General features: G+C 41.5%; 1 protein-coding gene and 1 long non-coding RNA gene across 5 annotated transcripts in view; one reads left to right on the forward strand and one right to left on the reverse strand.

Annotated features, from left to right (window-relative positions):
* The window catches only part of grid2ipb (glutamate receptor, ionotropic, delta 2 (Grid2) interacting protein, b), a 102,255-nt gene that overhangs the window by 49,721 nt on the left and 29,539 nt on the right, over nucleotides 1-22,995 (reverse strand). For all 3 annotated transcript variants that reach the window (XR_006314797.1, XM_043711733.1, XM_043711734.1), the window contains one exon: nucleotides 5,918-6,175. Coding sequence is in view for 2 of the 3 variants with exons in the window: in XM_043711733.1 (XP_043567668.1) it covers nucleotides 5,918-6,175 (258 nt within the window). In the remaining variant the exon portion in view is untranslated. The remainder of the gene's footprint in view (nucleotides 1-5,917; nucleotides 6,176-22,995) is intronic.
* LOC122560740 lies at nucleotides 6,188-19,454 on the forward strand. 2 transcript variants are annotated; one of them, XR_006314798.1, is made up of 4 exons: nucleotides 6,188-6,336; nucleotides 12,725-12,783; nucleotides 18,091-18,227; nucleotides 18,458-19,454. It is a non-coding gene; the product is annotated as an uncharacterized LOC122560740 (long non-coding RNA). The 2 variants fall into 2 exon arrangements; XR_006314799.1 differs by lacking the exon at nucleotides 18,091-18,227.

Below are 22,995 nucleotides of genomic sequence, written 5' to 3' on the forward strand. Positions count from 1 at the left end.
GACTGGCATTTAAAAACAGGAATGTCAAACATTCTGTTCACTGAGAGCTGGCTCCGAGGAAACAGGATCAGTGTCAAGGATGCTCCATGTGTAAGTAATGTGAGACTTGGTGATGGGATACTGGCCTCTGTGGAGTTTTATTTCAGAACCTTACTGTAAATAACACACCAGCATTGCATTGATGAAATAATCAATGAAACAGCTCTGGCCTGTTTACTTTGCCACCCCAGCTTCAGTTTCAGAAATAACTCCCCACCTACACCCTCAATATGTGGGGTTAGTTATCACAGTTTTGTCTCCACAGCTGAGTTGTCATACAACAAGCATCCATTCAGAACAGAGAGACAATAATGAAATGCCTTTGTATTCCTTTGGTCACATTGCCTTCTAAAGGCAGTCACTGATTATCATTTTGTTTGCGTCCAGTTCTCTCCAAGTCACTTGCGTGAAGTAGCTGAATGAACAACCACATTTAAGGACATGACTGAGGAGGCAAATTTGAAAATCTGCCTCTTCTTTAAAAATTAGATTTGGCATGTGAAGTGAAGAGGAAATACACAGTGAAAAGTAAGAATGAGATGGACAATGCACCTACAAGAGAGCAAATTATGAATGGTTTTGACAGAATAAATGAGGAGAAGCTGTTTGTAGTGGCAAAGAGTTCAGGGACCAGAAGACAAGTTTATAATGATTGGTTTAAAATAAAAGCAAAAAAGTTACACGGGGAAACTATTTCCCCAAACAATGGTTAATGTGGAAAGATTGATGCAAGCAGATGCGATAGTAATGTTCAAAGGAATTGGATATAAACCTGAAGGGGGAAAATAAACAAGTTTATGAGAAGACAGCAGAGGGAGTAATTGGATAACTCCACCAAAGAACTGGTGTAAGTACTATTCATGTTCCCTCCAAACTGTGGAGCCACAAGGATCCACGCATGCCAGTCAGCGTGCTGACACTGTGCCAATATTTCACTTTCAATTTCTCCAGACACTGCCAAGCATGGACCTTGGCAGTCAGTGCAGCAGTGGGAGAAATTAGAGTTATGATGGGCCAAATGGCCTTCTTCTGTGCTGCATCATTGTATGATTTTAGGAGAGGGAGAAATCAAACTGAAAAAGAGTGGTCCTACACAGTTGACAAGAGAGGCCGAACACTGACACAAGAGATGAAGACAGATAAGAGACTGTGTTGGAACTAACTTTTTATCTCACACACATTGGTACAATTGGGAGGTATATGTCATTGGACTAGTTATCCAGAGAATCATGGCAGATGGTGAAATTCAAATTGAATTAATAAGTTTGGAATAATAAAGGAAATCTAATGGTAATTATAAAACCATTGTTGTACAGAACAAGTTCATACATCAAATGACCTTTCCAGAAGCTTCTTTCCCTGGTCAAGTCTGCATGTGATACCAAACCTACAATTTGAGTGACTCTTATATGATCTCAAAAGTGCATCAAATTGCTATGATATCAAAGAAAAGGAACACATGTAGATGGACTATGCAGAATCAGGCATTAGAAACAACACCAGCAAACACAGCCCTCTCAATCTTGCAAAATTTGATTTACTAACATGTATTAAAATTGGGAGAGTCGTCCCATAAGCCTGACATAGTCATACTCAGGAAATTGTACCTTACAGACAACGTCCCAGACACCATTATCACCATCCTTAGCTAAGTCCACCAGAGGTGTTGACAGTGGTATGCAGATGGAAGAAGTTGTCCTACAAATGCTTAACATCGATTCTGGACTCCGTGAAATATTAGAACATCAGGACTAATATGGGTGCTGCTCTGCTAGAATCACTCCCCTACCCCCAGTGCTTCCCTCAGCTTCCACCATGTGAAACACTAATTAGCAGAAGCTCTGAGCACAGAAGGTGTTGTGTGTGGGGGACTTCAAAGTCCATCACTACAAGTGGTTTGGTAGCACAACCATGGACGAAGCTGTGGAGACCTAGGGGACATAGCTGCTAAACTGGAGCTGCTGCACGTGGTGTTGGAACAAACAGGAGGGGGAGAAAACGACTTGACTGCATTGTCCTCACCGACGTACCAATTAGAGAAGTATCTGCCCATGATATTATCAGTAGGAGTGACGACCACACAGGCATTTTGGGGACAAAACATTGTGTGGCACTATTACTGTGCTAAATGGGTAAATTTCAAACAGACCTAGCAATTCAAAGCTTAGCAGCCAAGAGGCGCTCTGGGCCAACAGCAGCAGGTTATTCAAAAATACTCTGTAACCTCTTGGCCAAGTATATTTTCCACTTTACTCATTCTTATAAAGCCAGGGGATGAACCAGGCTCAATGAAGAGTATAAAGGGTATGCCAGGAGCAGCACCAGGTTTAGGTGAAAGTGAGGTGTCAACCTGGTGAAGCTCCAAGCAGGAATACTTGCATATCAAATAGCGAATGCATCATGTGACAGACAGGGCTAAGCAATTCCATAATCAAGGGATCAGACCTAAGCCCTGCAGACTTGCCACATCCAGCTGTAAATGGTGGTGGACAACTAAACTAGTAACAGGAAGAGAAGGATTCGCAAATATCCTCACCCTCAGTGATGGGAGGGCCTGGCACATCAGTGCAAAAGACAAGGCTGAAGCATTTTCGTCTAGCATCAGCCGGAAGTACCGATTGGAAGATTGATCTCCCCCTCCTCCTGAGGTCCCCACTACCACAGATACCAATCTTCAGCCAATTCCATCTATTCCGGCTGATATGAAGTAAGATACCATTAGGAACTGGATACCATTAGGAACCCTGACATTTTTCAGCAGCAGTACTAAAGATTCACGTTCCAGAATAAACAGTAACCCTAGACAAGGTGTTCCATTAAAGAAACAATACTAGAATCTTCCTAGTAATGTGGACAACTGGTCTAGGTATGACCTGCACATAGGAAAACAGGGTTCAGTCTATTCCAGCCATTTACTGTTTTGTCATTCTACTTTCAATCATCAGCAAATTGTTGGAAAGTATCATTACTAATACTACCAAGCAGCACTTGGTCAGTAATAACCTCTTCGTTGATATTCAGTTTGGGTTCCACTAGAGCAACTCAGCTCCTGACCCCATTGCATCTTTGGTTCAACCATGGCTAAAAGAGATGAACTCCAGAGATGAGATGAGAGTGACTGTTTTTGACACCAAGGTAGCATTTGGCAGAGTATGGCATCAAAGGGCCTTAGTGAACTTGAAATCTCTGGGTGTTGGGAGGTAAAGGTTCTCGTTTGCAGTCATACTAACACAAAGGAGATCAACCATCTCGAGGTCCAGCAAATTGCTTCAAGTTCCACAGACTGCTGTCCTCAACCCAGCTATATTCAGGTTCTTCATCAATTATCTTTGGGTCATAAGGTCCAAAATGGGGATGTTCTGATGATTGTTCAAAATTCAGCTCCATTCACAACTCCTCAAACCCTGAAGTAGTCTATGTTCATATGCAGCAAGTCTTGGACAATGTCCAGGTTTGGGTTAATAAGTTACAAGTAACATTCATGCCAGATTAGTACCAAGCAATGACCATTTTCAAGAAGAATCCTTCACCCTGAGTGCACAGTTGACCAGAAACTGAACTGGACTCACTGCATGAACATTGTGGCCACAAAAACAAGTCAGACACAAAGTATTCTGTGGGAAGTAACTCATCTGCTGTCACCCCGATGCCTGTCCACCATGACAAGGCAGGGGTGTGATGGAATACTCTGCATTTGCCTGAATGATGACAGTTATGATGATCATCAAGAGGTTCAACATTATCTAGTACATAGGACCCTCAACTACCATATTCACCATGGGCACCCTTCATTATTAATTCACAGTGGCAGCAGGGTGAGAGTCATGGAGTACGAGAGTTATTGCAACACAGAAAAAGGCTCTTCAGCCCATCATATTGGTGTCAGTCATCAAAAATCCCATTTTACAGCAATTTGCCGGTAGCATTTAATGCTATGGAGTTTCAAATACTCATCTAAATAGTTCTTAAATGTCTTAAGGGTTTCCACCTCTAGCACACTCTTAGGTAGTCAGTCAAAAAACCTACAACTTTCTGGGTGATTTTTATTTCTCTAAACCTCCTGCTCCTTGCCTTAAATCTGTGCCCCCAGTTACTGTCCCCTCTATAAAGGGAAAAAGTTTCAATTTCTTCACACGTTCTCTGTACACCTCAATCAGGTACCCGCTTCAGCCTTCTCTGTTCTAAGGAAAACAAGCACAACCTTCCTAATCTCTCTTTATACCTAAAATGCTCAACCCAGACAACATCCTGCTGAATTTCCTCTGTACTCTCACTGCTACAATCATATCCTTCCTTTAGTGTGGCAACCAAAACTACACACAATAGCTGTGGCCTCACTAGCATTACATACAGCTCATTATAACCTCCCTGTTCTTGTATTCAATGCCTTGAATAATAAGGCTAAGTATCCCATATACTTTCTTAATCAACATAACTATCTTTTCTGTTACCTTCAAAGATCTACGGACTTAAGATCCACTATCTACAAGATGCACTGCTGCAATTCACCAAGGATCCTTTGACAGCACCTTCCGAACCTACGACCCTATACCACATATATTACTATTAAGTAGGGAGCTCCAGGATTTTTACCTGGGAACACTGAAGAAACAGCAACCTACCTCTAAGTCAAGTTGGTGTATGATTTGAAGGAAAACTTGCCGCTGAGTGTTCCCATGCATTTGCTGCTGGCACACAGGAAGGAGACAGGAGGTGTAAATGAGTCTTTGTTCAGGTTTGCAAGATGCAATGAGTGGTGTACCAAAGGAATTGGTGCAGGGCCCTTAAATGTTTACAAGTTGTATCAATGACTTGGATGAAAGGGTGGAAGGTATGGTCACTAACTTTGTTGCAGGACATGCCGGAAAGCAAGTTGTGAAAAGGACATAGGGAGGTTCCAAAAAGATATAGGTAGACTGGGTAAAGATCTGGCAATTGCAATGTAACGTGTGGAAATGTTAAAATGTCCATTTTGGCAGGAGGAATAAAAGTGAAGCATATTATCTAAATGAAGAGAAATCCTAGTGCTCCTACTGCATGAATCACAAATATTAACATGTAGATAAAGTAAGTAATTTGGAAAGCTAATAAAATGTTATTATTTATCATAAGGAGAATTGAATACAAACATAAGGATGTTATGCTTCACTTATACAGGGCACTGATGAGATCACATCTGGAATATTTTGCAGGTGTTGTTCATTTGTTTAAAGAAGGATGTAAATACATTGGAAGTAATTCATAGAAAGAGCACCAACCCATTCACAAGGGAGCTCAAGACACACTCGCAACGTGAGAGAGCACCAATCCAGTCACTACCACAGTTTCCCATCATAAGCATAATACAACAACAGGGAACCAATATAGATAAAGCACAACAAAAAAAGAAAAAAAAGACTCTAAAGTTCACAGATGCAAGCATGGCACGTCAATGCATGATAAGGCTATGTTAATGACATGATGATGTACAAATGTAAACATGATACAAAAACAATTCAAAACAAGGATAAGTCAAGATAGAAAATTGAAGTTGAGAGCCCATCAATGGAAACATTGGATAATAGCTCAAAACATACTGCACAAACATGTACCAACTCAAACAAAATATGTTATTCGTACATCTGAGAGACGTAAAGACACTAGCAGTCTTCAAGGGGCATAATAGAGCCTCATCCTATAAAGACTTTTAAGTTCAGATAAAGCAAAGTAAGGATACAGCTGTTACTACCTTAACAAGTTAATGAAATCTAACTAATGTGTGATTACAAGGGTTGTTTTTCATGACAGTCATAGTTGTAGTGTCAGTACAGAGCTCTGAGCGTCCATATTACAATATGTGACTGACTGCAAGTTTGAAAGAGGCAATCTGTCTCCTTACCTGCGGGAGGTTCCTGCCCTCACGCTTCCTCCTAAGATAGAGCCTGTCTTTCGGATGCTCTGCCCTGGTTCCTCCGGATTCCGAGGAGTTGAGCTGGCACGGGTGGAGACAAGCAGGCGTTCTTGGTGGTCTTCGCTCCTGCTTCTACGTAGCCGGCTGCTGCTGTCAATCCTGTTCTTGCTGCTGCGAATCTTGCTGATAAGACTCTGTGAGACCACCTCATCGAACCGCTGCCGGTGCTTCTTTGGAATAAAAATCCTGACAAACATGATAGAGAAGAGAGAAAGGACACATCAAGCCTTCAACACAAGGCACAGCTGACTGACTCTGAGCAGGTGTGAACAAACAGTCAGGGAGGATTGAGCTAATCACCTCCTCCGGTTAACATTGCTTCATCTGCAGTCATTTACCTTGCCCACGTGAGTATCTATTTTCTGAAACCGTGGGTAGTGCCAGGCTTTCAGTTTAAGCTGACAATCTTGCAAAGTTGACATTTTATTTACTCACTTACACAGGCAGCTATTCTAACACACAAGGCACCTGCACTGGCGGTGTATTAATACTGGTTTAGCACTCAGATTGGCAGTTTAATAGATTCAGAGTAAAAAGGCTAGATTGAGATTGCTTTAGCTGCCCTGGCTGAGTATTTTCTACAGTAGAGGCAGCTGAGGTTTGAAACTTACAATGCCAAGGGCACAAATGCTCTCTGTGCTAGTCAAATATGTTTTCGTGTGAGCATCTACACATTGTACAAATTTACTGGAATCACAGCTCTCAAGCCAGCCTGCCTCTTTAAGCTGTTCCAAGCATTGTCTGAAAGGATAGGTGGAACTTTGTTGAGGCACCAGTGGTCTTATGAGCCAGCTGGTCGGTCAGTGAGAGACACATTTGGCCTCTTTGAGAGAAAGCCCACAAATTCATATGCCAATCAAGTTGTGGTCAGACCAGCAGTCAGCCTTTCCCGAGAATGAAGACAGAGGTCAACAGCTCTTGTGCTCTGCCAACACTGCAGAGGAGACTGGGACTGTAGGTAGATTGATACCTCCAGCAACCCCAGATCATACAAGGCCCTGATCGAAGATAAATGAAATGGAAGAGTGGGGTTCTCAGATTCCGATTGACAGGGAACAGGGGCCAAGTGCTTCAGAAGAAAAGGCAAGAGTGGGTCCCAGGCGATACCTTGAGTCACCTGTCTTCCAGTGTCCAGTCCCTCAGACAGGCACTGAGCATCTTTGATCCAGGGCACCCATCCACAAGGTGACAAACCTGCAGGAGAGCAGCTATTGGTGATATCTTATGACAACAGGAACACCTAAAGGTGGGATAATCCTGAGACCTCTCAAGTGGTCTGATGCTCTCAAGTGGTCTTTAATTGACCATTTAAGGTCTTCTCTTGGTGGGTAGGAAGATGAACAATGGACCTTCCAACACAGAGCTTCATTCTGGTGGAGGTAAAAAGAGATTAGTTTGAATGCATGACAACCCCTAATCAAAGACCCTTCCTGCCTAAAGTCTGCCACCACCTGAAGATGATTTCACCCCGTGATGGTTTTAAGGAATAAGAGAGCAGCTTCTAAGCAAAACTGACTGCAGGGCAATCTACGCACACAACATAATGATGCACTTAGCTTCTGCTGATAGAGATGAATAGACGTTTTTACACAGCATTTCACCAGCTGAGAAGCCCAAAGCTAAATGCAACAGATGGTCTGGTCCTGATGTGACCCTTAGTGATTAAGACCCCACAAAAAGGAAGGACATGCAGTGAAACTGGACGAGAAAACTCAGTTGCACTTGTTAAATTGATTTTGTGGGAGTGGAAATTCTACGATTTTTAAATGTCCTCGTTCAAGCCCAGTGACTGCATGGCAAATTATTGAAATTAGCCTTCTGACAAATGCCCCAGTGGCTGTTTGCAGCATATTCTCTGAGCACCTGCATGAAGTGATCATCAAAGAGCTTCCATGCTGATTGCAATGCAAGTGTCTGATCTGTGATTATTGCATGTTACTGTTTCTAACTTAATAATGCTGAACTTGAATCAAGTAACTAAAGCTGTGTTTTTTCTTAAATCCTGTGAGAATGGCTGGCAAGATTAGCCCTTGTTGGCCATCTAATTGTCTTTGAAAGGTGATTAACGAACTTCTACGTTGCTGTTTCATGCTATTCAGCCAATTAGACAATAGAACATAGAACATAACAGAGCAGTACAGGGCCTTTGGCACTCAATGCTGCGCTGTCCTGTGAAACCAATCTAAAGCCCAGCTAACCTACACTATTCCATTATCATCCATATGTTTATCCAATGACCATTTAAATGCCCTTAATGTTGGCAAGTCCACTACAGTCGCAGGCAGGGCGTTCCACGCCCTTACTACTCTGAGTAAAAAACCTACCTCTGACATCTGTCCTATATCTATCACCCCTCAATTTAAAGCTATGTCCCCTCGTGCTAGCCATCGCCATTCGAGAGAAAAGGCTCTCACTGTCCACCCCATCTAATTATCTGATCATCTAGTATGCCTCTATTAAGTCACCTCTGAACTTTTTTCTCTCTAGTGACAATAGCCTCAAATCCCTCAGCTTTTCCTCATAATTGCAGCACTTCTGCTGCTTCACCATGATCTTACCACTGGGCTCTGCCCATGATTGTTCTGGGTCCTGACAGAAGTTGGGAACAGCATTTCTGCCAAAGAGAAGGAAGGCGGTAGAACTTGCAGCTCATGTGACTGGAGGGAATCCAGGAACTGTTTCATCCCACGTCATCAAAGCTATTTCAGGGCTGCAGTCGCTACCTCCACTAGTCTACACATCAGCAGAGTAGCCATCAGTGAGATTTGTAACTTTCTGGAAGCTGGTTACACTAGATCCAAAATGTACAGTCACTCCAATTACAATGAAAGTAACCACAATAGTGACAATTTATGTCATTTATGCCACCATTGTAACAATCATTTTAATGTTGACCCATCAATTCATAAAGCAGGTCACTGAGCCTTGTTTACGTGAACAACAGGCAAAATCTGACCACCTTAGTCCCTGGAGGAATAACAGGCGCAATTTTATTTGGAACAGGACTTGTGATTACTCTTTTCCAGAACAAATTAATTAACAACCCACCTCTGGATGAAAAAATTGTGAGGGAAGAGAAGCTAGTGCATTTAATGAAGCAACAAAGGTCTGCTACTTAAAAGGAATTGGTAGCAGTGTATGATGTGATTTAATCAGCGAAAAGCAGGAAAAAGGAAGACAATGTCAGGAAAAATGGATAAACATTGACCCAAAACCAATAAATAAAGAAATCTTTTAATTTCATTAAAATATCTAGAAAATCAGTAGTTTTTAAGAATGTTTGAAAGGGACTTAACAGTGTGCGTCAATTGCAAAAGGATCAATTGTAATTAAGATAACAAGAATTGCTGATCCTTATGATGTGACAACCATTGACCTAGAAGCAGAATCAACCAAAATAAACTTAAGGTATGGACACTGTGTGACCAGAGACAATGAAGCTACAGGAGAAGGAGAATGGAGGAGGCTTATTTACAGGGAGCTGTGTGTCGTACCATTAAAAGATACAGGAAGTTGAAGGCAGGGTTTCAGCAGGGATTGTGAATTAGGCAATTCAACTAACATGCTTCAGTTTAGTAAGAACTGACCAGATGATTGATGAGATTTATTAAAGGGGTCAGATAAAGGAGTCATTGGAGAATCTATTTCCATCAAGACCATCATGAACCTAGCTAAGGAGGTTCTATAGGTGTATGCCATTTGTGTGATGCTGACCATCTTTGGGGAACTCTGGAGTGCAACAACTGTTGGCAGGAGACTTGAGCACCAAATTCATTGAGTGGGAAAAGTGAAAGATCTGACATGTTAAGATTTAGTTGGAAAGACTAAGAAATAACATGTAGTGCCACATACGTACAGGGAGTGATACAATTGCTTGTAATCTTATGAGAAAATCTTGTTTACATCTGCTAGTCCATGTATGATTTATAGTTACTACTGATTATAATTTGTTAATTCAGGTTTAATTTGCATTGATTCTAATTCAACTAGTAGTAAAGTTAGAAAAAAAGTGATGATTACTTCATTTGGGGGTTGTTTATTAAATTTAGCTATTTTGGTTCAGTTTCCCCATGGAAAAGGATTCAAAAGATAACACCACAGTCCTTGAGTTGATGCAGGGAAAAGGTCAAAGTTGCCTTTTTGGACAGTTCCAAGAGTTGGTCAGCTAGACAACCAGACTCAGTAAACAGGCTTGTTGTGAGGCTGTTTAGGTTGTAAACAGTTGGACTATGATGCAGAGGACTGCATCCAGTGCCCGAATGGTCTAATAATTTCCTGATGTCCAATAAGAGTTAGCCAGTATCATTCTCACACTTCCTCAACAATCTTCCAATTGATATAACATTCTCTAATGAACTCTTCTGAAATCTCCATCTCAACAGACATTAGTTTACAATTACCCATAACCTGGTGCCCTCTCATTTTTTTTCTCCTCACAAACAACTGTCTAAATTTCTTCCTGCTGTGCAGTGTCATCACGTAATCCCTGAATGCCTTCCCTCATTGCAGGGTGAGAGCATACAGCTATTGGGAGAGGAAGAGAGCTTGGAAATGGTTCTGAAAATATTGTCAACTAGACTAGAATGGGAGAGCAGGTTGTGGATACCAGTGGGTTGACAGTTCAGGTCATTGCTGATGGAGGGTTAGAGTAAGCCCTGAAGCCTTACATTAGATATGACACTGCCACTTATCATGAATCAATGGATTGGGTTTTACAGCTCCTAGTGCATGTACCCTCAGCAGCCAGGCCATGTAAAATACATCAGATGACAAGCCATCCTCTGGACCACTCCAAGTGGTCCTCTATAATTTGCCAAATGGGTGGGTACTGAAACAGCAACCTATTTGGGATATTTAAATAAATAATTAAAACTCGATTAGATTTGATAGCTAGCCCATTGACTGTGATGCTGAGTTGGAGGCCATTGTTTGGTTACTTAGATGAGAAATGTGGGAAGGAAAGCAGGGGACAACATTTGGAGCTTGCCCTGTGTACAGTGAGGGCACACCCCACTGCCACCACAAAAACATTACCTCCCCTTTTTTCTTTGCCACATTCCCTGCAAAACCCAGTCCTCCACCCCTGCAAGTCTCCAAGTGCTCCTGGCCAAAAGTCTATGGGCTTTTCTTTCTGAGACAGCAACCACTCTCCTTCATGCTCACTCTTGAAGCCACAGCAGCACCCAGGACTGAGCTCTGGCACTGCCTGAACTGCTGGAGCTGCCAGTCTCGGAGAGGAAGCATTGTGTACACTCATTGAATGCAGTCCAATGTCATCAATATTAATGGTTATGATCTTGGTGACTTGGAGCCCTATTCCCGAGATGTAGGCAAGATTGGAGGGGGCAATAGCCTCATGGTATTATCACTGGACTATTAATCTGAAATAATGGTCTGAGTACCCAGGTTCGAGTTCCATGAAATAGAATTTGAATTCAACAAAAATCTGGAATTAAGAGCTTAATGATGACCGTGAAACTATTGTTAATTCTTCAAAAAACTTAACTGGTTTACTAATGTCTTTTAGGAAAGGAAATCTGCCATCTTTACCTGGTCTGGCCTACATGTGACTTTAGACCCACAGCAATGTGAGTGACTCTTAACAACCCTTTGGGCAATTAGGGATAGGCAATAAATGCTGGCCTGGCCAGCAACACCCACATCTCATGAATAAACTAAAAATAAATTGCAATTTTCATCTCCTGCGAGTGCTGGAGTCATGTATAGGATGGAGATGGCAATATCCTTTCAGTACTAGTGCTGTGGAGTTCCCTCCAATGGTTGTCCTACCTGCACCCACAGAGGGCCATACTTTGTCTTAGAGCAGAATGTGGTATTCTGCCAGGGAGGGAGAAGTCCCTAGAGGAGGAGAAGCATCATCAAGGGTCGCATGCTCACATTCCACAGCATCGAAGGACACAAATCATTTGATTCAGATTCACAGCTAGACATGGTTGAACACAGTGTCGACCATATTACACATGAGCAGGAAGCAGTACTGGAGAAAGGGACAACTGTGAAGGGTCTGCATTTAAAGGCAGCTGGGCACAGATGCTGAAGCCACAATAATGGCTTGCACATTTTGGCTGCCACTTTTCAAAGCCTTGATCAAAGATACTTTAATGCTTTGCCACTCTTGGTTAGCCCGAAGTGGGAAGAGGGAGAAAGGGACGATGGCTGTGCAACGAACAAGCTCCACTTCACAGCCCCTGCCCTCAGCACCAGCAACAGCCCCTCTCCACTGAACCCTGGCAGAGTGGCACATGATGTGTTCTGCCCAAGACCAAGTCTGCTCCTCTATGGATGCAGATAGGACAATCATGGAAGGGAACTTCACAGGCTCCAGTACTGAAAGGGTATTGGCATATGCATCCCATTTGTCAGAGCAGGAGAATGAGCAAATTGCATTTACTGAAAGCACAGGAATAGAGGCACCTAGGAGCAAGAAAAAACAGACATTAAAACAGTTTTAGTTACACAGAGAGAGAAACCTGAGTGATTATTATGCTGTTACAGTCACATGAACAATGTTTACTGTAATGAAGGTATGCATTAATGTGACTGAACTGTTCATTCTCATTTCTGAGAAGAAAATTTTCCTCCGCTCAGTCCTGAATAGCCTGCTCCTCATGTGCCCTAGTTCTAGATCCAGCCAGGGAAAACATCACGCCACATTGAAAATGTTCTGAAGAAGGATCACTGTACTTGAGTGTTAACTCTGCTTTCTCTTCACAGATCTGCCAACTTCCTCCAGCAATTTCTGTTTTGTATCACACCACATTGACCGTGGGCAGGTAAATGCTGTTAACTGGCCTGAGAAGTATTGTTGTGAATTTAAAGCTCTGAATGTAACAAGTCTACATCCATCTATTATGAAGCTATTTCACTGTGTGGGGCAGGACAGGGAGGCTATTGGCTGTTGGCACGGTTCGATAGGAATTGGCACGGGGACAATTGCAATACTGCAAGCATAGTTTACAGCTGAAGCTGGATGAGGTCATTGCGAGAATCCTGAGCATGTACATCATTGGCTGCAGATAGTAAGAACTATTCAGGATGATTCTTTCCTTCTGAGAATACCAGGCAGGCATTCCCCAACACTCTCTGATACCATTTTCAGTGTTCTCTGCACGGCTGCATTGTACAGGGTGCAGCAAAACACCAAGCACGTTCGCCAGGCAATATTAAAGGGTCCCCTAACCTCACTACCTCATTTGCTCAAGGCAACTGACTTCCACTTTAAGCAAGTCAAAGGTTCGCTGTACTGTGACCTTTGTGGTGAGATGTCATCAGTTATACTTCTGCAGTGCCTCTGTCCTCAACCTTGAGTAGACACCCTTATGATAATGATGAGCCTTGGAAGTCTTGAGTAGGAAATGGGGAGAGAGAGAGAGATTTAGCTATTTACCTTTTGCTCTAAAAGGTACCTTCCGGTGCCCCTCCCCGACCTCTCCAAGAGCCATCCAATGAGACTATGGATGGAGGGAAGAGCTGCAGCTCCTGAGATTGCTGAAGGATGAATGCTTCATACTAGCTTCCCAAATACTTAGGACACCATTTTGTATCCTCTTACAGTGATCACATACCAGCAGCACATTCCAAAGAGTGATAAAATGCTTGGCTGTATCGATGGTGTGTTGATTGTCATATGGGTGCAGTCTACAAATCACTAGACCTGTGACGGAGGTAAAGACAGCCTTTACATTCTGCCTCAAAATTTATTTGTTAGAAAACCTTTGCAAACAAGGCATATTTGTCAAGTGTTTGTGGTGGGGCTACTTCCAGCTTCACCTTGGTATTAGCTTCATCTTGGGTGACAAGAAAACAAAGGAACAAGCATTAAAATACTATTACAAGGCCAACATGATACTTTGCAGACATGTAGCAGATGTGGTTACTTATTAATCCTCGACTAAGTGTGAAGAGCTTAGCAAGACAACAACGTTCAAGAGTACTTAGTTGACATAAAGCCACTAAGTTCTAATTCACCCTCTTCTTCAGTGGCATTCCAACCAGTTAGCTGGAATGTTTATCACCAATTGAGGTGACTGAGGTTCGGTTGTCAGCTACCAGGTAGGGTCCTCTCTTGAATGCTTTGAGAAATCATTAGTCTTTCAAAAGCAGCTCAAAAAATGCTTTCAGTCTGAAAGTACCTAGGAAACACGCACTTTCAGGAACATAGAACAGCAGCAGAACATTTTTCCCATGAGCCCATTCTGCCATTCAACAAACTTATGGATGGTCTACAACTTAATTCAATATATTTGTTTCTGTTCCAAAATCCCCCAATGTCTTTAATTAATAAATCTATGAATTTCAGATATAAAATTCAAAACATTAACCTAGCATGAATGCTACTTTTTGGAGAGTTCCAAACCTCTTGACAGGGTAAACATAGGAAAAATATTCCCAATGACCAAGAAGTCCAGAACCAGGAGTCAATGATTAAGGATACAAGGTAGTGCATTTAGGACTGAGGTGTGGAGAAATATTTTCACAAGGAGTAGTGAGCCTGTGGAATTCTCTGCTATGGAGGTCAAAACATTGAGATGGTTCAAGGAGGAGTTAGATATTAGGGCTTATAGTTCTTAGGGCTAAAGCGATGAAAGGGTATGGGGAGAAAGCAGGAATTGAGAACTGAATTGGACAGTTAGTCATGACCATAGTGTATGGCAGAGCAGGATCAAAAAGCCAAATGGCCTACTCCTGTTCCTATTTTCTATGTTTCTGTCACTTTTTATTTGTAGAATTAACTTCAGTACTGAAAAATATTTCTGTAATTTTAAAGCATTTTCCTCTAGCTTCAGTTTCCTTAACCAACAGAAATAGTTTATCTCTATTAGATCCCTTTAATACCTTAAAAACTTCAATTATATTATCTTTAACCTTCTAAATTCCATCAATAGTTAACTGTTTCACTTAATTTCATCAAAATTCTTCAAATTCTCTCACTTCATTGGAGACTTTCGGAGAGTTCCAGGCATAAAGGAATTGCCCAGAGGTATCACTAAACTCACAGGCAATTCCTTTGATATGTAAGATTGGGATTCTACAGAGCCCCCAAGCACAACTCCCACCTAGACTGGAATAAAGACTGTCAAGCCATTGGAAAATCTGGGTCATTACACTCCCACAGTTATCTGTAACATTTGTGTGATTGATTTCAGTGGGACACCTACATTCACCATCGTTCATAAACACCAATATTAAATATTTACTTAATTCCATCCTTTGGATATGATAGACCCAAGGTCCCATCTGCTCTCTCAGCTGGATGTAAAATCCAATAGCACTATTTGAAAGAGCAGTGGAGTTCTCCCTGTGTCATAGCCAATATTTATCCCTCAACCAATTTCACTAAAAAGCTAATCACCTCTTCGTGTGACCAAGCTGTGCACAGATTGGCGTTTCCTACGTTACAACAGCAACAGGGTTTCAAAATTACTGTAAAGCATCTGTGACATCTCACGGTCATAAAAGGTACTATATTAATGAAAATGTTTCATTTTTCACACATCCCTCAAAGTACATGATTTCTTTTTAACATTGATGTGGAATTGAAAGAATCTCCAATCTATTGGAATTAACAGTTTTTCTGTCCATGTGAAATATGTCACTCAGTTGTAACTATGTAGGAGAAAGGGAGTTGGGAAAACTGTCAAAAGGATATACTCTCTCCTCCTAAATATATATCAGGGTGACAAATTGAGCTTAACTAGATCCTGTCCACGATAAGATGACCAATGCATCACTCATGTCTGACTTAAAAGGATAGAGGAGAAAGTGAGGTCTGCAGATGCTGGAGATCAAAGTTGAAACTTTATTGCTGGAACAGCACAGCAGGTCAGGCAGTGACCTGCTGTGCTGTTCCAGCAATAAAGTTTCAACTTAAAAGGATAGAGGCCAATATTCTATAAAGACTTGTCACTATCCTCCACAGTGCTTGCACCCATCCTGCAGAATCTTTTTTTCTTCAGTATGAACTTCTTTGACTTAATTAGATCCAGGTCTTTAACACACTTATTTATTCAGAGTCATAGAGTTATACAGCAAGGAAACAGATACTTTAGTCCATCTCATCTGTGCTGACCAGACATTCCAATCTGACCTAGTCCCATTTGTCAGCATTTGGCCCATATCTCTCTAAGCCATTCCTATTCATATACCCATCTAGAGGCCTTTTAAATGTAATTGTACCCAGCTCTCCCACTTCTGGCAGCTCATTCCTTACACGCACCACCCTCTGTGCGAAAAAGTTACTCTTCAGTCCTTTTGTAAATCTTTCCCTTCCCACTTAAACCTATGCCATCTAGTTTTACATTTCCCACCCCAGGAAAAAACCTTGGCTATTCAAACTATCCATGCCCCTCATGATTGTTAATTGTATCAGAGAGAAAGAAAGCAAATACTTGCTGAGATGAGTCAATACTAAACCTTTTTAAAATCAAATGAAGATACAGAAGAACAGGTAAGATTGTACCAGTTCAGAAGGAGCCTCACTGGACTTGAAGCGTTAACTCTGCTTTCTGTCCACGGTACGGCCTGACCTGCTGGGTTTCTCCAGCAATTTCTGTTTTTGTTTCAGATCTTCAACATTTACAGTTCTTTGTTTTATTTGAAGTTTATATTCACTTATTTCCATTATTTGCTGCTTTCACAATTGCCTATTCTATTAAAATCCAATTCCATTTCTTCTTGGAACTTGTAGATAATTGGTGGGTGCATGTAAATAAGGCCTCATTTCCATTCATAATCCTAGTAACTGCCAGTTATCAAAGGCTCCCAGTGCAGAGAGTTATTGTCTGACACCATGGAGTCACTTCTACTCAAAGAGTGCAGCCAACACTCTGATGCTAAACTGTGAGAAGCCCTGTAAAAAGATCCTTCACAAATTTAAAGCTACATGCAAAGAGATTAAACACAAGGGGACGGAAATTCATTTAGGCTCTTTTCCAGGCACAGGGATCATAATGTGTGATTGTGCTGCACCCAGCCCTTTTGAGGGCTGCAGTATTAAGATTAGATTCCCTACAGTGTTGAAACAGGCCCTTTGGCCCAACAAGTCCACACTGACCCTCCGAAGAGCAACCCACGCCCCTCTGACCAACGCACCTAACGCTATGGGCAATTTAGCATGGCCAATTCACCTGGCCTGCACATCTTTGGACTGTGGGAGGAAACCGGAGCACCCAGAGGAAACCCACGTAAAGACATGGGGAGAATGTGCAAACTCCACACAGACAGTTGCCCAAGGCTGGAATCAAACCTGGGACCCTGGTGCTTTGAGGCAGCAGTGCTAACCACTGAGCCACCATGCCAATTGTTGAGAAAGTGACTGTTCCCTGACTTGGAATCGAACGCAGGCCGCGGTGGTGAAAGCGCCAAATCCTAAGCACTAGACCACTAGGAAATCATTTTTTAAACCAGGGTTTCCCACCTGACAGGCGGGGATACTAACCACTATAATACTGACAACTGGATAATTAACACAGTGCACATATATCCTGTGCAACACTGTGGGGCATGCTACATACTCAACATGATCCAGCATGACACGAGGCTACCCTGCACCCATTAAAAGGTACTTTGCATCCTTTCTAAGTGAGCGATACTCATTACACAGAAGCTGTCTATTTTCTCAAAAGGGACAGAGAGAAGGAAGAGTGCAAAAACAGAGCAAAAGAAAGGAATTCTGAGTTTTCTGATGTGGTGTGGCTGACATTAGTTCAATACTGGACAGGGAAGACACCATGTTTCTGCAAGTGATCAATTCCTGTTGTCTGGCCCAGAGTTCCTGCCTGGGGTACTACAAGAAGTTCAGTGACCTCACATAGCTGGTCAAGAGTAGTGAATCCATCTTCACATGATTTCTCCTACCCCATCCTTTCATTTATTAAATGCATTAAATCCCCATTCAAAATTTCTCGCAATCAGGACATATGTTTAACTTTGAGATACCTCATTCATCTTATTACGCATTAATACTACCAGCCTCATGCCTAACTCTTATGTATCTCCACATTCTTTCAACTATTCAGCCATGGCAAGCTCATCTTCTAAACATTCTGCAATACTTGCCGACATTTTTATCTCTTTTACAGGGCAGGATGGTAACATAAACACAAGGCACCAAACAGAAGTGGTAGCTGCAGGCATATCTGATCGCCTTCGCCCCCTGGAGGAGACAGTGCTCTGCATCATAAGGCCAGCTGTGACAGATAGCTACACCTGACATCAAGTATGTTCTAGATAGAGTCAAAGTCAAACAGCATGGAAACAGACCCTTCGGTCCAATCAGTTGAACATGATGGCATGCACAGCCTGTCATATGCCCCTTCCCAAACTGAAATGTATCCTCACCCATGAAAAGACAGCTACAGATAGTTATGGCAGTGAATCTCTTGTTTTCATGTGCTCCCCTCCTCCTTTCCTTCCTCTAACCCTACTCCTCTGCTTTTATGCTTCCAGAAACATACCTCCTTGCTGATTGCTGCAGTCTCATCATAAAGGATGGCAGCTACACCTTTGGTGAAAAACACTATCACTTGCCATGATAATTGTAGCCACCAGGTGACATACTGACCCTGTCTTAAAGGAGCAGCATGTGACAAGTCAACAGTTGTGAGTAGGGGCAGCTGGACCAAGAGGAAAGGATACTTTGCATGCTGACATATCAATGGGCAAGGCCACAGATGACATCTACTGCAGAGGCTCAGATCAGAGTTTCAAGCCAAAATGCTCAAGACAATGGTGATGGACATGCACAGCAAGATGCTTGGTACATTGATAGGCCAGACTTGGTGAACAAAACTGGACATGATTATGAATTATAGAGTGATTTACTCAATGACAAAAAACCTGTGAGATACTAATATAAATTAGGCTAATGACGTATTCAGATACAACTACATCCTCGGTCCTATCTCAGATTAATCAAAACCATAGAGAACTTTACAACACAGACACTAAGGACCCTGAGGTGACCGAGGTGGGGTCTCAAGCTGAAAAACTGGCTTAGCAAGATGCCATTTTGTTGAAAGAGTTGAAGTTTATACTAGAAATGATTGCTCAGAGGCTTATTAAAAAGCTGTCACTTCTCATGCTTATTAAACCGGCTGCACACTGTTGCAATTAACACCCTTGCCTAACAGCAACCATTTGTTTGAACTTAGACATAGTGATTTAAATCAAAGTCAAAGTGATAGTCATTAGTCATGCTCATTGCTGCTGGAGGTCGGAAGCAAACTTCAGGAAAATGTCAGAGACTCACTTAAACATTTAGTGAAGACTTCACCAATAGTTACTAAAAAGGACAGACAGATTAACACAACTTTTCATTTTGCACTCATCAGGACAAAAACAAGAATGCCAAATTTCAAACAATTCATAGCGCAGGGAAAAAGGGTGCTTTCAGAAGTCAATCCTGATTGGCCAAGACATTTATGCCCTGTTTTCACTCTTTGCCCAAAATAATTCCCATCAAATATTGGGAGCAATATCTGGAATATATGTTCAAGAAGGCATCAGGAAAGAGAAACTAGTCTCTGTCAGAAAGGTTCAGTGAGTAAAGTATTTCCTTGTGTGATTATAAAGCAAGAGGATTCACAGAACTCTACTTGTTTGCATTGAAATAAAGATCTTTATGATGCTATGAAGAATCATTAATTTAGAAATCAGCAACTCAAATTGACAAGGTGAAAACAGAATTTAGAATTTATTTTCCCAAAGAGACCTGAAAATGTGGAACAAACACAAAGCAAGGCAGTTGATACTGTGCCAATTATAAAGAGCTGCATAATTATCCTTTATGGAACAAATTGAAGGTTATATAGAAAAGCATGGAGGATCAAACACACTACACCACAAGCCTTTCCTCTCCTGCTTGGGCCAGGAAATGCACTGCCCTTGAAAAAGGGAGTTGAGTACCTGAGTGCATTATTTCCTTATTAAATTGAGCAAGTAAGATAAGGTTCATGCAAGAGCAAACTGTGCTACTATTAAAGGGAGGATGCTTTTCAATATTGCTTTTTCATATTTAATGACTGTAACAGGGACTCTGGAGGGTGGCTGTCTGTATTATTCCTAGAGCACAGATAACAGTAGATTAAGGGAACACCCACATTAATTGAAATAGCAGCTACTGGCAGGAAGCCATCCCTCTATACTCAGGATAGAAATATAAAATGGCCAATACCAGAGTTCAGAAAGTGACCTGTATTCACTACATATTGAAACTGTCTTCAAATATCTGTTCAATGCTCTTTTAAGATTAGTGATGTTATCAGTCTCAGCGTGAGACCTTTCCAAAAGATTCATCAATTTCAGTGTAATTATATTTAATCTGGCTATTCAACTTCCTGTTTCTCAGCTGGAACCAATGATTCCTCAAGATTATTCACAGCTTCTCAATAAGGTCCTGTGTGTGTTGCACACCCTGAGGGTACAGAAAGTTTTAAATGCTCCTGGTTACCTGGGTGGCAATAAACACAGGAAGTGCTACTAGTTTGGCGAGCTTGAGTAGAAGCTAAAACAACATCCGGGTAACGTAAAGCTAGGAGTTACATGGATAGTAGTATTATTTTAGCTTCAAGAAATGCATTGAGGAACAGAATGAGTGATGACCAGTCAGAAAAAGGGAAGAAAGCAGATAGCCAGAAAAGCTCCAGATTGCATCTCACTCATGAACAGTTTTGTGTTGGAAAATGGTAAGAATGATGGTTGCACTGGGGAGTGCAGCCAGAACCCAACTACATAAGAGGGAGGCAGAAAGTGAGGAAGAGCAATAGCGGTAAGAGACTCACTAGTGAGGGGTACTGCATTTCGTGTAACTCTAGGATAGTCTATTGTCTCCCTGGGGCCAGAGCCAAGGATGTAAGTAAACTTCTGGAGGGCATTCAGCAGAGGAAGTGCAAGCAGTCAGAGATCGTGGTTCACACTGGTATCGATGACAAAGAGGGATGAACGATAGAAAGGAGGTTGGGCAATAGGAATTTAGGGAGCTAAGTAGCAGAATGAAAAGTAGGACTTGAGGGTTCTTATTTCTGGAATACTCAGTGCCATATGCTAGTGAGTGAAAACAAAATAGGCAGTAAGTAGCAGCTGAGTGCAGGGCTGGAAAATTGATGCCAGAGGGAGCTCTTTAAATTCCTGGACATGTGCATGTATCTGTTTGCTAGCATTGTTGATGGGTGTTTAAAGTAACGACAGGGGGATGGGAGACAGAGTGGAGATACAATAGAGGGTGATGCACAAAGAGATATAGAAGAAAACGTAAGTCAGTCTGGAAGACAAAGTCAAGGCATGAGAATGCATAGCAAGGCTTGATGGCATGTATGTCAATCAAGGAGTCTTGAGAGTAAAGTAAATGAATTGAGAATGCTGATTAGCACATGGGGATTATAATGTTATGTTATCGTGATGTTATCATGAAGACATGGCTGAGGGAGGGACAGGACTGGCAGCTTAGTATTCCAGGGTGTAGGATCTTCTAGCAAGCCAAAGGAGGGGTGTTAAACAGGAGGTGGTATTGCAATAATCATCAAGGAATCAACTATTACAATAAGAAGGAATGGCTCCTCAATTGAGGCCTCATGCGTAGAACTTAAAATCAAAAAGGGAAATCACATTGTTGTGAATGTATATTAGACCCCAAACAGTCAGATAGAGATAGAAGGTCAGATATTTAGGCAAATCACAGAAGTGTAAAATTAATAGAGTACTAATGGTCGAGGATTTCAATTTAACTGGGAGAGACAAAGTGTAAAAGGCTTAGACAGGGTGGAATTTTAAAAGTATATGCAGGAGAGTTTTTAAGCCAGCACATAGAAAATATTACAAGAGGGAGAATGGTACTAGACCTAATTTTAGGAAATGAACCAGTCAAATGATAGAAGTTTTGTATCGAAGGCCATTTCAGTGATAGTGATCATAATTCATTACAAATTTGTAGTAGTCATAAAAAGGACAAAGATGGGCCAGAGCACAGATTTTGAATTTGAAGGTGAGTTTTAGCATGACAATGCAGGATGTAACTTGACTGGACTGGAAGTAGCTACTTGTAGGAAAATCTCAAGAACAGTGGGAGTCTTTCAAAAACAAAATAGTGGAAGTGCAGGGCCAACATGTTCCAGTAAAGGATGGGACAACAAATTCAGAGAAAGCTGGGTGTTGATGAACAGAGACAGTTGGATGGCAGGAAAAAAGGAAAGAAACAAAAAAAACTACAGATGCTGGAATCCAAGGTAGACAGGCAGGAGGTTGGAAGAACACAGCAAGCCAGGTGGAATCCGGAGATGGAGAAGTCAATGTTTCGAGTGTAACTCTTCTTCACAAAAGCTTAAGGTAGACATTGAGGGCTAAAATACTGAAAGCCCTAGAAGTATAAAGAAAGTACAAAGGGTTGCTGAGAAACAGAAGTTAGGAAAGTGAAGAGAGGCATAAAAAATCAGTGGTGGGTAAAATAAAAGAAAAATGAAAAGGCATTTTGTAATTATATTAAGGGCAAAATGATACCCAGGAAAAGCATTAGGCCCATTAGGGGTTTTAAAATATACAAATCACACTATTGAACTGCATCATTTTCAAATTGTTCAACACCAGCTTCTCATTGGCATCTTCAAAGGTTGCACGATCTCACCCGGCTTTCTTTATCCTAAATATATTTGTAGGAGTGTCACGAACAGGATGAGAGGGAAATTTAATTATTTTATTGCTCTTCCTGTCCATTCATAAGCTGAGTTTTTAAAAAAATTTCTATGTTTCTTTTGAAATTGCAGGAATGTGTTTCCCCTAAAACTGTATATTTGTGAAATCCATTTTAAAATGACTCCCAGCAAACTCCTTACGGTTAAAATAGAAATATTGTTTTCAAGCAATCAGATCGGGGGATAATTGTCACTTCACATACACACAAAGGAAGATAGAAAAGAAGGAGGAAAGGAAAGGGCTTTCAGAATTCCTTTTAAAGTCGTAGAGTCAAACAGCATGGTAACAGAACCTTTAGTCCA

Source organism: Chiloscyllium plagiosum, chromosome 21 (assembly GCF_004010195.1).
Source record: "Chiloscyllium plagiosum isolate BGI_BamShark_2017 chromosome 21, ASM401019v2, whole genome shotgun sequence".
Taxonomy (NCBI): domain Eukaryota; kingdom Metazoa; phylum Chordata; class Chondrichthyes; order Orectolobiformes; family Hemiscylliidae; genus Chiloscyllium; species Chiloscyllium plagiosum.